The sequence below is a fragment of the Colletotrichum chrysophilum genome, assembly GCF_026319265.1.
Source record: "Colletotrichum chrysophilum strain AFK26 chromosome Unknown scaffold_53, whole genome shotgun sequence".
Lineage (NCBI taxonomy): Eukaryota > Fungi > Ascomycota > Sordariomycetes > Glomerellales > Glomerellaceae > Colletotrichum > Colletotrichum chrysophilum.
In genome coordinates, this window is record NW_026517340.1 from 52,872 (window position 1) to 68,804 (window position 15,933).

At 54.8% G+C, this 15,933-nt stretch overlaps 1 protein-coding gene across 1 annotated transcript; it reads right to left on the reverse strand.

The window, feature by feature from the left end:
• Nucleotides 1-3,735: 3,735 nt before the first annotated feature.
• On the reverse strand, nucleotides 3,736-5,400 carry COL26b_006873 (uncharacterized protein; the record flags this gene model as incomplete). The annotated part of the gene is made up of 1 exon (XM_053179684.1): nucleotides 3,736-5,400. One exon carries the CDS (start codon nucleotides 5,398-5,400, stop codon nucleotides 3,736-3,738), a length of 1,665 nt encoding a protein of 554 aa, XP_053036330.1.
• Between the last annotated feature and the right edge of the window lie 10,533 nt (nucleotides 5,401-15,933).

Sequence of the window (15,933 nt, forward strand, 5' to 3'; positions counted from 1 at the left end):
AACAACATCGCTATCACGTGGGTTCCCCGAGTCCTGATAAACTTTCTCAATAGCCATGTCAGCTCCGCTTGAAAGATGGTAAACTTGCCAAGTGACCAGTTCCCAGAGGACAACCCCAACCCCTGCTGAGTTCCGTTCCTAGCTTACCTACAACAACAATAACGTTCAAGGAAACTGAGTCAAAAAGGAATATGAAAACAAAATAGCTTAACAACAGACTACCCCACAACCGAACTCCGGTCTCGTTCATGCTCAGTCTCGTGTCTTTTTTTTCTTGCAGACTGAAAGACAACCAGCGAGTAACGCACATGGGACGATGGCGATCTAGAAGAAAGCCGTTATATTAAAACAAAAAAAGGCAGGCAACCCAACTTCTGATTGGCGCCGCCTGTTCGTTGCCTTTCCGAACGTTTGGTTTTCCTCCCAAACCAAAAAAAAAGCCAATCCATTGTTTCGTTTCATTCAGCCTGAAATTCACTTTTTCTTCTTCCACAGTTCGCCTCGACCTTCTCCTTTCGACTCCCTTTTCGTACATCTCTTGTGGTTTTTCCTTTTCCCACGCGCCCTACTCTCCCCCAAGAGTTCCTCCGGCGATGGGGCTGGCCACATGTTCAGGACATACACACACCACCGCCCCCCTCCCCTCCCATTCATTATATTTAACCCCCAATGGCGGATTCAGACGAGACGAAACATCCCACACAAACCCGTCATAAACCTCTTTTGGTCTCTGTCTCTCCACACCCGTGTCCGTGTCACCCGTTCTTTCTCTCGGGCCCTAATTACGAGTAGGAGCAAGTCTTCACCGCTACAAACAGACTCAAACCTTCGTCAGCGGTCTGGAATTCAATGGACGAAATACGATTTCCGGTCGGCTCCGAAGACTAGACATATCATCGTTTCTGAATGTCTCAGCGCCAAATCTTCGTCGTCCTCGCAGTTCCCAGCCCTATTCCTTGCATGCTGCCAGATCCTCTTGGGAATTCTGACGACCCTATCGCAATATCTGCTGGCTTACTTCTCCAATGCGACGATGCTTTCCCCCCTCACCCGGGCGGAGACTAGACTTTTTTATATGCGATGAATAAGTTGCCTCCTGTCTCCCGTCTGATGTAAGCCCGCCCATGCCGTGTGGAGCGCGCCACATTATGACGCGCGCCCCGTCTTTCCCGACTCTTCCGCCGGTGGCGGATCCGAATATGCCGGGACGTTCCCGAGTATTTCGACTTTTTACGAATCTACAGAGCCTATCTCTCTTTCTCCTCCAGCTTCTGATCAAAACAGACAAAGAAGAAGAAGGAAAACCAGTTCGCGACGCTACTGTTCGCCGAGAGCAAGATCCACCTGCCTGTATTCTTCCACCACTCCGATTTCGCCCTTTCGGCCTTCAGGCTTCGGCCGAGAGTTTCATGGGGCATACTGCCATCGACCTGGACCGCCCAAGCCCGAACATGTACGAGACACGGGGGGGTTCGAACGGAGGTCAAGTGCGGTGAGGGCAGGAAAGAGAGAGCGAGAAGAACGAGGTGCCAGAGAGGGGAAGGGGGGAGGGAGAAGGAGGGAGGACAGGGAGGCAAAGCCCCTTGGTGCCACAGTCGGGGAGGGTGGGAAGACGAAAGGGGAAAGCAGAAAGTGACGGGGGGAGCTTAAAGAAAGCCGCAAGGGTAAAGGAAACAAGAAATAAGAAAAAGATTGGACGTGGGTGTGGAAGGGGAGGTGGTTTAAAAAAACACGCTTTTTCGTCCCCTTTTTATCCTGAACCATCGAAGAATGGGAAGAAGCCAAAAGGAAGACGATGTTTATTACAGATACCCCACCGGGGCCGGGCGCCAAACACTATCATCCCCGTCTCACAAACGGGCTTTCGTCCCGATAACGAGCCTTTCTGGTTTGGACAGACCACAAACTCAAACGACCAGATGGCACATGCGAGGAGGAGAAAGCTCCCCAGCCACCGGAGCAGGCTGTTACCGACACAGAAACAGGTGAGCACAGATGCTTCATAAACACAGATGCTTCATAAAAATAGTTGCTACGGCGTATGGTTCTTCTACAGAAGACAATGGCATATTTCTGTGTTGTGGAAAAAGTCATTTGGAATAGTGCTCGCATGCGCATTCGCAAACAAGCCTTTTCGAAACCTCGGGCAAGGACTTAGAGAAGGGGACAGTGAGATCAGGAAATCAAAAAGACCACTCGTTTGCATTAATTCGAGACTACGAAACCTCCGCGGAGGTCCAAGAACCCATCATCTTTCACCATCTTCAAGTACATAGCCGTAGTAGTTGCGACAGAATAGGTCGTAAAACAGAAGTGTCAAGAGCTTTGAAAACAAAACCAAGTGTTCGATCGACGCAGCTCCATGCAACCAACAAGACCCGTTTCCATCCATGCCATGATATTCCCCCACGAGAGAAAAAGTAGATGTGGGAAATAACGAAAACAATTGTTACCAAATGCCGCATATCGTGGCGCTTCTTGCCGACCCCCCTCAATAGGGCCCCCAAAGTGTGACGACGAATATCAAGTCTCATCACTAAGTACACAGCGCAACTTCCTCCGATGCTGCTGCGGTGTGTCGGCCGACACAAAGATAAAACAAGGCCAGTATGATTTGGCTGCCGACGTGCAGATGGAAAGGGGTCCTCGTCCATGTCGACTACTCAAGAGCAAATGCGATCCTGCTACCCTGGGAAGAAGGGTACACCCCAGACCACGAGCAAACCTTAAAACTATATCGCGACTTGTCCCCTGAGCTTTGTCGCCTCCGCGGTTCTTCGCTTTCGTGACAACCTTGAACCCAAGTCGGGGAAGTTCCCGGTCGTTCGGCACGGGCCAGAGTGGTAACCTCCCACCCAAAGAGCTGGAGGAACTGCCATTCGTCAAGTTGGAGGTGCTAGTTGCTGTCCCTCAAAGCTAGATCTCGACTCGAAATTGCTGCAAGTGCTCGACTAGGCAAAAGATCGTGATCTCCCTTGTCAAGCCTGCCTACTATGGCTGGCGCTGAGTGATGGCGGCCGATGTCGTGAGAATGCCCTCAGTGCGCATGAGTCGTAGTCTGCCACTAAACTTGCTGCTGAGTCAACCTCCGCAGCTTCAGCCGCGCGGCAGGAGAAACGACGCGTGGACGGTGTGTTCGTATGGTATCGTATTCGAGAGGATGAGAGGGACTAGCTAACACAGTGCGCGAAGCGAGTCGGCGACAAGAAGACGATGGTATCAAATTGAAGTCGAAATTGCCCGCGTGCCCACGGCGAGGAAACCAAAAATAACAAAAAGTCGGGGAGACAAGAGACAAAAACATGTTGTCGATGAGTGGTAATAAAGTCAAAAGAAATCGAATACAAGGCCAACCAATGTTGCAAACAGAAATGCATCCTCCCATGATGCAGATACCAGAAAGAAACCAACTGAGAACGCGGTACAGTGATAATCAATTCCCCTCCTGACCTGAGATGATGTGTTCCCGGATCCCCTGCGACTCCTCTATTCATCCCTTCTCGGCCAAAATGCTGTACGAAGACTGACAGGCCGGCGGCCCAAAAGCACATAGCCTCCACCTAACTGTATGCTTGGGTATCCTTCAGAGGGCAGCAGAAAAGCCTGCCAAACCGGCGAAAGTCAGGAGTCGCCGCCGCGTATATAAGAGAAACGAAACTAAGGATTGTTGCCAAAATACTGACAAAATGAAGAGCATAAGAGGGCAAGAAGACGATGACGTCGTGTTTCTTAAGTTCATTGGGGCTGGTTTGTCCACCACTGTGCAGGTGTCTGTTGATTCGACCACGCCTGCGTAACCGCTGGAGAACCTTGGTTCGGTTGAGGCATGTACTGGCGAGGAGTCTGGTCTGTGGGGTACATTGCCTGACCCGCACCGTAGTTCTGGCCCATACCCGGCATGCCAGGAAATTGCATCGCTGGCTGGACACTGCTCGTCGCGTGCCGAAGCTGAGGCGCTGGTGATTGCTGATGCGACTGCTGATTCTGCGTCGTGTAGCCCGAGTAGTTGTGCTGAGGCGTTTGTTGTGTCTGGGGCCACATTTGGCCGGACGCAGGATAGTGGTAGCCCTGAGCCCCCTGCGGCATATTGCTCGCACTCCCTGCTGCAGGCAAAGTCGTTGGCTTGTTGTTCTTTTGGGAAGATGGTTGGGCCATACCTCTCATCGGAGCCTGACTGATCGGATTCTGCGCGTGTATCGACTGGGAGTAAGGCGGGGCCGTCATCATCATTTGCGGGCTTTGGTTAGGCACAATACCAGACTGTGGCATGCCACTGGCAGATGTGTGGGGTGACTGCGTTGCACGCGTCGTCGGGGCTGCCGCGTCGCTCGTAGATACAGCCTGCGCCAGGTTGGAGGACTGGGGTTGCTCATGGGGTCTCCTCCAAATGCCCTGGAGATAGTCTCCACGCATGTCACGTTGCTGATTGAGCGAACGGTTGTACTCAGCAGCGTGGTGCGCCTGGGCGTGAACCTCTCCAATCTGGGCAGGGCGTGTTTGGTCCTGGTAAGCCGGGCCGGTAATTTCCTGGCGGGGACCGCCTTTGAGGATGCCGCTGTAATCACGAGGGCGGTTGTCACTGAGCTCTGATCCTAGTGTTATCACGGGCATTCTGGTCGTTGTTCCGGTTGGCGCTCCAAGCATACCTGGTTGGACGATCTGGGGTTGGGGGGCGCCGGGGAACTGGCTGGGAGTGTTGCTGTAAACGATTTCTCCGTGCGGACCTCCCATCATGACCTGGTTTTGCGCCTCGGCGGCAGCTTCTCTGGCCTTGGCGGCCCCGGGACGCTTCTCACCAGCGAGGTCGGCTTCGGTGAAGCCTTGCTTTCGTGCCTTGGTTTCCCAATAGTCGTCGCGGACTCTTCGGCCATTGGTAATGACGCGACTGCCGAATTGCCTGAACATGGATCGTGCCGTGACGATGGCAATCTGTCGTGACCGATACGAAAATGGTAAAATCTCCTGGCTGACAAGGTCGTCCTTTTCGGGCTGGCTGGCGATGATTTTGTAGAGCGATCTGTTCTTGTTGAACAGCAAGTACGAATCACGATATCCCAGTACTCTTGCGCACTCCGTGGCCAACATGAAGAGCTTGTCGCCACGGTTAGGGACCAAGAATGTCCGGCATTTGTATTCACGACCGCCTAAAAGCTGCCCGTTGGGCATCACCTTCTTCTCTCCAAATTCATCGATCTCTCTCGGGAGGTATTCGTCACCGGCGGCGTTGAGCTGGTCGGTGGTGTGGTCTCTCACGGTCGGTAGGGCCTTCAGCGTGGTCTTCGTCGGAGTAGTCTTCGGCGGGGGGGAGGCTTGCGCAGGCGCGTAGGCAACGGCTTGCCCTCCTGGCAACGGCGCGGCCTGGTTTTGGGGAGTTTGCGGTGGTGGGATGGTTTGAGGCATGTTGCTAACGGGGGCCTGACCGGCAGTCTCGGAGGTTCTCCCCTTCAAAGATTTTCCACGTTTTCTCGGGTTGGAGTCACCTTGCGAGGACGCACGAGATGTTAGCTTGTATTGCGTTGCGCGCTGCGGGAAGGAGCCTGGAGGTGACACGCGCGCTTGATGAACAGCACAAGCATTCTGGGGTTGATCGCTAAGATTAAGAAAACATACCGGCACCGCCTGCAGGAGCTCTTTCGAGGAAACTGTCGGGGGATCGACTTCTTTTGATACCGCGGAGGCTGGCGTTTAGGAGGTCTTGTTAATAATCGGAGGCGTCAGCACATACAAGTCATTGCGGGATAGCAACGCAGAGACTGGCGCAGCCATGGTGCAAGACAGAGAGAGGCGTAAGCGACTGCGCCGGTATTACCTGTTACCGACACCGACGAACAGGGCCTCGCTGTGGAATGCGATGACGGCTAGCGGCAAGGCAGGCAGGCTGAGGCTGGGTAGAGGGCGGGGGGGAAGTGAAACTGGGGAGGGGGGGCTATTAAGAGCAAATAAGCAACATACCAGGTGAGTTGAGGGCAGCCGGATTGATTGTCGCACTATCAGCTCCGTTCGGCTGAGTGGAGTACATTGAGCGCGCAAAACGTCTCCCAGCAGCAGCAGCAAGATTGAGGAAAGAAGGTCTACGACGACGTGTCTTGATATAGTTGGATTGCCTTCCGGCCGGGTCGCGGTCAAGGGCGACACTGAGTCTGGGGGTGGTGCGCTGGGCGATGCAGGGCAAGGTTATGCGTGCATATGGTTGGCGCAAACCTCTGATATGTCCCTGGCGGGAGGTGTCGAGTAATAACAGGTAGGGGGAGCGGCCTGGGAAGAAGTCGAATGGAAGCTTTCGTGCCTCTCCGTCTCGTTCGCTCTTCTTGCCGCAAGGCAGGCAGTGAAGGGGGGGATGAGGGGTGTATAGCTAAGAAAAGTTTGAATTCAAGATGAAAATGCAAAGAGCTGAGTTGCAGCGCCGGTACAAGCAAGCCGTAGAACTCAATAGAGTATGGGTAGGGTCTGTGTCCTGGCCGTGGGGTATGCGGCGGGAAGATTCCTTCGCGAAGAGGGCCTGTGTGAGGCCTGCTATGTAAGATGCGAAGAATCGTGTGGCGAGATTGCTGCTTCGGGCGGGTAGTTGTCGCGCGGCAAGTGAGGAGACAGAGACAGGCTCAGTCAAAGCGAAGAGGCAGAGAGGGCGAGGACAAAAAAAAAAAAAAACAGTTGATGAGTGCCCCTCTAGTTGGCGACGGCGAGGGACGAGTGTGGGCGAGGAATGTAGAGGTCGTCGCCAGTGGAGATGCGCGAGCGCGTGGTGGTGAAGGAGGGAAGATGACGGATGGTTGGCTGGTGTTCGCAAAGATGCTGCGTGGTAAGGATAAGGTCGATGATGGATGGACGGAGAGAAGTGGGCGACTGAGAACGGCAAGGCAGGGTCGGCTGGTAGGTAGGGTGGATGAGGTGTGTTGTATCTTGCCGTCGGGTGGGTGAAGAAAGTACTTGGGCAAGTACTTTGTACTTTTGGCGTTTGGGGTCGGCGGGCAGAGTCCGCAGGTACCTGATGCTTGGCAGACTGAGGCAAAAGCGAAGGAACCTAGGCAAGGACTGCGTGACTGCGTGACTGCGTGAGGATGGATAGGTAAGCAAGCAGCAGAGGAAGAGAGGCAGCACGGAGCAGCGACAGCGACAGCGAGGCGGCGGCGGCGTGGTCGGATGCTTGCGCTTGTCAACTTGCAGCCGTATGCCTTTCTGGGCGACTTCTGTGCTCGACAACCAAGGGTTTGCGCGAGAGTGTGTTAAGAGTGAGAGGGGGCGTGTGAGAAAATGCGAGTCCGCAAATAGTATGTGCAAACTGGAGACTACCGACGGGGTATCTTGCAGAAGAGAAAAACGTCGCCTTCCAAGTCAGGTACGATGACGATGCGCTGGAGACGATGGCTTTGGCGGAATGAATCAGCAGAAGCAGGCTGGTTCTACGGTTGGGTTGTTGGATATGCGCCGCTCCTGTGTTTCCGACTTTTCCGAAAGTCCCTGCCTGTCCCAGGGCGTCGACGGCGAGGGGCCAGCGAGCAGAGCAGAACAGAGCAGATGCAGCTTTACGCCGGGATGTTTGAACGTGTTCTGGAGTACAGATCTTTGATGTCTGATCTATGAAGCTGGAGTCGAGTCGACGAGGAGCTGGACCCCGCGATACTCGAGATTGCGACTGGTGATGGCGGCGTCGGATAGCGCGCAGCAAACAGGGTCGCATCAGGTGCGATGCGAGAGTCGTTGGTAGGGGCCTGGAGCTGGGTGATGTCGATGCCACAGCTGGAGCTAACACTACATAGTAGAGCTACCGGGCTGGGCTGGTTCTCGCGCTACGCAGTAGGTACCTTGCCGAGTACTTGACCGGGCTGGCGCATGCGCATGCGCAGAGGAGGTGCAGGCAGGTTGCAGGTGCAGATGTCCCGGCGCAGCGCGACGCAGATGGAGGAGGGGAGTGGAGGGGAGGGGAGAAAAGGCTGGGACTGACTGGAATGAATTGGTGGATGGATGGACGGTTGAGAGGGTGGGTACGTAGGTAGGTGTGGGTGGATGGACTTGACCGGGACAGGGCCTCCTGTTACTAGGATTGAGATTGGGATTGGGGACTGGGAAAGTCTGGGAGTGGTGGGAAGTGTGACTGAGAATGACGGCGACAGGGACATGGACCAGACGAATCCCAGAAAACGAGAAAGACGGCTTGCATGCAAGAGCCAGCCCGAATAGATGTTGATGGTAGACGGCGGCGGCGGCGGCGGCGGCGGGGGAGCAGAAGACGTGCCTCGGGTGTGGCGAGCACACTACTCTTTTTCAGGCAGCACGGGGTTGAGGGTGGTGGAATTAGAGAAGTTGGCAGCGGCAGCAGACAGGACGCTGTCGGGGGGGAGGCATGATCAGGAAAAATGAGGAAAGAAAAAAAAAAAAAAACTGTTCTCCCCTCTCTCTTGCTCATCCTCATGGAAAGCAGCAGGGAAGTGGAACACAACGACAAAACGGACAGAAGATGGAGCCGGGGTATACCCTTGTCACACGGTTACGAGAAGCCAGCCAAGACCAGAGACTGTGAGAACATCGATTTTTTTTTTCTCCTCGAAGACTGACTGGAGCGCTGTCATGATCTGAGTGAGTCCAATGTGGACGAGGTCTGGTCTGGCCTGCTCGGAATGAAGTGGGCAAAAGACGTGCATTGTTAGATAGGTACCTTACCAGGATGCGGAAAGTGCCTTGTATGCAAGTGACTGACTGCAGGAGTCAGAAGTGGAAGGCCAAGGTCAGGTAGCGGCAGCGGTAGCGGCAGCGGGGAGGATACCTTCCATGACCTTAGTTGCAGTGTTGCTCGCAGAAGAAGCACGAGGTACCTAGGTTCCGAGCCGTCAACCAATGGATCAAGCAGCATGACTACCTAACCACGATAGCACCTAGGTACGGTAGCGTATTCCCAGCTCATAACACGCCGTGATATGCAGCTGGCGCAAAAGAGAGGAGGAGTCAAAATGTGGGGACCTTCCATCTGGGCGAGGGCACGGACACTGCGACCGACGGCGACCGCGCCAGGGAGTGTCGTGGTGCGCGTGGAAGGCGGCGACCGACAGGGCAGGGCAGGCGCAGGGTAAGGTAGGGCGTGTCTAGTATCCGTACTTGCCATGCCTGGCCTTGCCTTGCCTTGCCTTGCACTTCACCTCGAAGGGCAAATGAAAGTGAGAGTGCAATTGCAACAGCTGCAGCAAACCAAAGCAAACCTACCGACCTTAAGCAAAGCAGCAGACAGACGCAAGAAGCTGTGAGCTAAGCGGCTTGACGTCGAATTTCCTACCCCCCCGCCGGTTTGGCGGAATTATTGCCATTACTCTCACCCGCTAGCACCGATCGGGCTCGGTCTGACGGCCGCAGTCTTACACGACGACCGCGACGACAGCGGCGGTCTGTTCTCTGCAGCAGCCATTCATACATATGTAATAAGCCGGCTGGGAGGGGCGCCGTCACATTCGCGGTCACAGAACGTGACTGACAGATGGAAGCCATCTTGGCCATGGCCAATGTCGAGAACCTAGCCTATCCGTACCTACCTTGCCTGGTCATGGTCATGGCCATGGGCTGGGGGGGTGCTTTGATCGGAGACCAGGGAACTGGCAGGCAGGCAGGCAGGCCTTCAGAACACGCCGCGGACAGGCAAGCAACATGGCAATATGTCCGATGAACGAAGACGACGACGACACGACCCTACCTTACTCTACGCTCGGCATCGCAAAGAATCTCACTCACCATGGCTCTGCCTGCCTGCCTGCCTGCCTGCCTGCCTGGCCGGGCGTCGGCACAAGACAAGATACTGCCAGTGTTGCATCCTCCTCCTTACCTGGCATCCGCGCTTCCACCGACCGGTCAAACTCGCGATCCAGTTCAAGTCATGAACGCGCTCGCCGTCATCCTTTTTCCAGGGTTATTAAACGCGCAGTGTGGAGAACGCGCAAGACCAACGCCAACACCAACACTAGCATCAGCAACAGTACCAGCGCCAGCGCCACGTCCAGATCTGACGCGGTGGCCAGGTATCATGTACCTCTCGTCATGGAAAGCATATGGGCATCAACGGCAACGTAATGCCTCAACGCCGATACTGCACTTCCGCAATCACCTCAAAGTCAGGTACCCACTCATTACCAAAGGCTTCAAGAGCTGGTAATTCTGAACAAATACGAACTGTGTGTCAGGCGAGGCTCTCATTGCAACGCAACTGTCACAGGGCACTCGTTCTCGTTCGGCCACTAATATCCGGATGTGACAACCAAGTCTGCCAATGAACGTTCGCCTCGACGTTGTACTCAACACCGCCACCACCCTTCATCTTCGTCTACTCGCGGCCTTCTCTCTCGTGCTACGAATGCTTCGGCGACATTCCTGCTACCGAAGGGTTTGTCAGTGGTTTGTCCGAGGCCCTGGAAAGGCCTAGACTTCTCAACACACAAAACTTCATCCCCCCTCCTCCTGCATTACCCTGGACCAACATCTAGCGCCAATCTCACATCTGAGCCCAACCAAGCTTCTCTACTGGGCAGCCTTCACGAATTGGCAGCAGCCTCCACAAAGACTTCACATAAGCAGTAACGGATGTGGACGGCAAAGCTCACCGTTGGCCCCGTACGAAGATCCCTAGGTACAGACTGTTTCTTGCCCGCCTGATCGACTTGCCGCTTGCTGTCTGCTGAGAAAGCCCACGGACCTGACAGCCTATGTTCTTCCTTCTCAACTTCCACCACGGCGATCCTGCGTCTTGCCTCTTGCTCATTTGCTTCAAACTCTGCACGTAAATGCTACCACGAGAATCCTGGGAAGACAATGCTGCAAAACGAGCCCAAAGTGGATTTTGCCCGACGGCCACGAGTCTTGGATGACGCCAACCGAGGCCCGCTCCGATAATCACACCTGGGGACTCGATGTGAGTGTCGCGACTTAGACCCCGGGCACGCATTTGCCCTCGGCCACGGCGGGATTCTTCTCTCTAAGACTGACCTTGAATTTCGCTGTCTGCGGCCCGTCTGGACTTCCACTTAACCTAATCGGTGCCCCGACAGGGGCCTCAAGGAGAACCGTCCCCTGTTCCAGTCTCACGACACTGCATGAGAAAAAGGAAGCGGGCCACACTGCTGCGGCAGAGTGGCACCCCAACTTGCGTAGATGGGGTGCGGGAACGATCACTCGACATTGAACCCCGGAGCAGCATCAGGCGGCAGCGGGCCAGACATGCCCACCACTTCAACATACCTACCACCGCCATCACCCGTACCTCACATCCATGATCCCAAGCGTTCCTGTGCTTATTGGCTTAGCAAGGGGCATGCTGCCATCATATGCCACCTGGAGAGTGCCTCCTCCATATTTCAGTGCATCTGGACACAGGCACTCTAGGTAGATGTCGTCCGGTTCTGATACGAAAGACGGCAGGATCTACCGTGGCATCTGGCCCGACGCCAAACTGGTATGTTGACATGCGACGTCTTGAACAGTGACCGAATGCCCTTTTTTTTTTTTTTTTTTTTTTCCTCCTTTTTCCTTTTTCTGTTTATTTTAGGATTGTTTCTCAGAATGGGCCTCGAGGGACGACAAGCTTCCCAAATTGTTCACAGTCAAACAGTCAATCCAAAGCTTCGAGCCGCACGTTTGCACGCCGCTTTTACGTGCGCGTTGCTCTCTCTGTACGCGAGATGACGGCAATCTGTGGATGACCTTTAACCGACAAGGCTCCCTCTTCGTCTCTACATGCCAATTCAACTCTCCATGGCAGCAGAATCGATATCATACATTACTGGCTACGGCCAGTAATGTGAGAACTTCAACCCAAGGGACTTGCTACAGCGCTAGCTTCGGTCTAAGGAAGCAAGCTGCTTTACCTGGCGTCCCAAAAGCGAATGATTCGCGGTTCCGAAGAGTCAACGGCTGAAAACTACGTTGCTTTCAAACTACCGCTCACCAACGTGCAGATTTTGCCGATTGCGCAACATCTTGCAACGGAAAATCAACCTGATTCGGTCTGGATATGGGCGCCCTTGTCTCATCAACCCTTTCAACAATCCGTATCACTCTACCCGCCGGCGACATGGCCAACCCGGGATAGTGTTAACTGTCTGAGCCAGCGAAATGCACAAGGCCTGATATGGAAATAATCGCAGCTGGCGCAAACGGTCGGTGGAAGGTCGAGATCAGCGTCCGCCCCCTCGGGGTCTTCCTGTTGCTTGTAACAGTTTCTGCAATGCTGCTGTTTGGCAAATTCAGACCCACGTCAAAAAACACAGGATGAATGTTCTGGCACTCCTCTAAAGCAGCGAAAGCATGCACTTTCTCTGCAAGTCTCATGGGTAGGTTCCTTCTAGTTTGCTGACCGATACTTCTGGACAGGCTTCGCTGGTCCATGCCATGGTGCTGTTGGCGAATTACTGACACGGAAACTTCGTCCCGAGAGGAGACGGATCTGTTCTTGACACATAGCTTCCCTCTAAGAATGGACCCAACCCCAGACCGACCAACAGAAGCGTCAAAGTTCGGCCAGTGTCGCTGGCATGCCGGCGGCTGGCGCTGAAGCCAGGACAACTCCTTCGGCATGCCCCGTTTTGGGCTGCGTGCAACGACATGTACAGCGCTCGATTCACGATAACGAAACTTGTTGGTGAAAGAGGGCCCGTCCTTGCTCGACGCGGTTGGAACTGGTGAATTGCCCTCGCCGGTAAAGCTGTGTGTCTTGCTTGATATTCGCTTTGTACGAATACTCCAGCTGAGAAGGCATGAAGACGTGAGCAGGGCCGCGGAGTGGAGCGGTAAAATCCCCGACAATCTTTTCTGGACTGACTCGCTCACTGGGCATGCCCCCGGTCAACGTTGTTCTTGGCGCGTCTTTCGCACAGACACCGTTCTTGTCGCCAGGAATATGATCGACCAATCGCTCTAGCCTGAGCTGCCATCGGCTGGAGGAGGACCCCCCGTAATGGCGCACGCGCTATCGACAACAACCCCTGTCGAACAATGTCCACACGCACTGTCAAAGGCGATCGAAACGGACGGGATCAGGATCAGGGAATTGTCTCCGCCAAGTTCCTTCTGTTAGCCGAACGTAGTGGCTCTCGCAGGGCGTCTGCCTCTAGCAAAAACGACGGCCTCGTCTTCGCGCCCTCGTACACGAGACAGAGAGAGATGACATGCGAGCCGGCCTCTCGCGCGCGACTCGCGTGTTCCTCACTTAATTGCCACAGACGAATGCTAATTTAGACTCAAACCGCTGCGCGTGGATGATACTACCACAACCCTCGAAGCAGCGGGCAGAGAGACTTCTTGCATCAACCAGAAGGGAAACCCACGAACCAAGGGCAAGTACAATGATGCTCATGCGCTGGAGTGAGGAATCGGGGCAGAACGGCGGGCGGCCACGCCGGGTGATGAAAGCCCAACGAGGTGCGTAGGGAACCGGAGTTGATGAGGCCGCTGCCCTACATGGATGGCTCTGACTCTGACACAGATGAGGTCAGCCTGCAGCCGCTATTTCCTCCAATATCCGCGGCTTCCCTCTCGTGTAGAGCTGCCTGCCGCCGCTAGAGGACCGTTTCTGATAAAACGAGGAATAATGACCCCCCGTTCCAACATATCACGCGGGCATCTCTAAGACCTTTAGGGGCGGCCCATCAACGCCTCGGGTCGGGCTAGGCCAGAGACACTTCGTCATTCTCGTCGCGACGTCAAGAAGGCATTGCTTACTAAAAAGCCATAGCATCTCGTCCCCAATGCTTCTTGTTGAACGGCGTACTGATGCAGGACCGCAAAACTGCGACCCGACCACGACTCCTCAGCTCCTTCAAACTCTTCCAAACCTCGCAGGCCGGCTCCGTGTCGGCGCAACTGACCTTGTCATAAGATCCTGCCATTGCGATCTCCAGTAGTCACATAATCAGGGACGAAAGGGTGAAGCCGGCGATGAGCTCGCCGTAATGGTAAGGTGGTACAAGGCCAGACGCGAAACACTGCAGCCAAGCAAAATGGACAATGTTCTTACGTTCGGGCATGACCGGGGTCTCGTTATAGCAAGGCTCCTGGAATGGCACGATATTGTCCTGCCGCGGTCTTCTTCTTCTCGCACCGAGCATTTTAGACTCCAGCTGTCACCTCGGCCGGTCCATAAACAACCGACAAGGTTCCAGCTCACGGGTGAAGACTGGGAAACAGGACACAATATTGCAAAAGACTGACATGGTGCCACGGATCTAACCCATGGGAAGTCACATATGTGCCTACGATTGCCGACGGCCCAATCGTACTGGCCAATGTGGAGGTGCTGTGCGGACCCGACTTGTTGGAGATGGCCGCTCTGCCAGCCGCAGTGCAAGCGAAAGAGGAAGGGGGGGCCGGCACAGGAATCCTCTGCAATCACATTGCCTTTGAGTTGATCTTGCATTGGCCGCAAAAGCTTCTCGACGTGCATCGTCCCTCATCAGGCGACAGCGGAGCATGCGACGGCTAAGTGTGCTCTTTTGACCTGCCAGTCGCATGGGTCTCCGCCGCTGGCTGGCCTCACAGACGTTTCTCAAGTCGACATCAGCCGAAGCTGATTGGCCCACCCGCAAAGATCCTGGCCTGGACAATATGAGAAAGCGCCACAGCTGAAACTCGGTGCTAACTGGGAGCCCGTCATCGATAATGGCTGCGAGGGAAATGAACCATGCAGCCGACCTACTTGGTTGTATCCTTATGACGCTCAACCAAGTTGGAACAGCGCCGGCATCAAGATCGCAAGATGGCACTTGCACAAACGGTGCTTCACTAGCTTCGTCTCGGCCTCTGCTCAACGACGGCATATTCGAAAAGCAAGAGGCCAAAAAGAATAACACGCAGCGGTCGAGAAGCTTCCTATTACTCGTGTCTCTGCAGCATGCTTGCTGTACTGGCGGGCGAGCCAGCGAAGAAGATGTCGACGGACGAAGAAGCGTTTCAGCCGACTCGGCTTCAAGCCAGGATGTGTGTTTCTTGGCATCGACGGCGCGGAGGATTCGACATGACGGGTCCTCCTAAACGGGGATGCCTCGGATTTAAGAAAAGACCGATCAATCGCGAAAACACGATGTGGTCCCAGTCTGGTTTCCTCGCTCGTTTCGTATCTGGTCATGTTGACTATGCCTTCCTTCTCCATCTCTGTCTCTCTCGCCCTAATGTCGTCTGAGGCGCGTCGCAATCGCTCTACAGAGCTGAGCCACGCGTCTGCCCCTCCTACGGCTCGATCTGATAAGAAGGCGCGGGAAAGATAAACGAGGCTGGGAATAAGAAACAGGTGACCGAATATGGGCGAAATGGCATCTGGGCCATCCATCCAGTGCATCCAAGCTAGAGCAGCCAGGCCGCGCAGAAAGTGTGGGAGGCAAGCGTGAAGCTGGCCAGAGAAGATGGTGTGCAAGGTTGAGCTTGGCTGGTGGACCGCTAAGTTAGTCGAGAGATGGCCTGGAGAGACAGTATGGACGACGGAGGGGGGGGGTGGACAACGACGACTGCGAAGTTGGCGGGGAGGGTAAGTAGGGAAAGCGGTTGATGGAGGGGCAACCTGGAGGACATCTTGGCTGTTGGTTCTCCCGAAGAGGCCAGGATGATTGGTTTGGGACGTCTCAATCACGGTGGCGCACTGGCCACGCTGCAAATCATGGGTTCAACGACGGCCCACCACTAAAAAGCAGTGCTTTTCCTCTTCGCACAGCATGTGCATGGCATGACATGGCATAGCATGGCTCTGCGGTTGGTTGACTGGGGGTGACCTGGCCAGCCCAGGAAAAGGCAGGATAAAGTGGTGTGGAGGTGTGGGAGAGGAAGAGAGTAAGAAAAAGGAAGAAGAGTCGTGTTCCTTGCCCACGGCTTGGGATGACTTCCTGCTGACCAGGTCGAGCTGTTGTGCGATGAGGAAAGAGACAGGCGGAAGAGAGTTTCCACGGTCGAGACAAGAGACGAAGAGAGTTGAGAGTG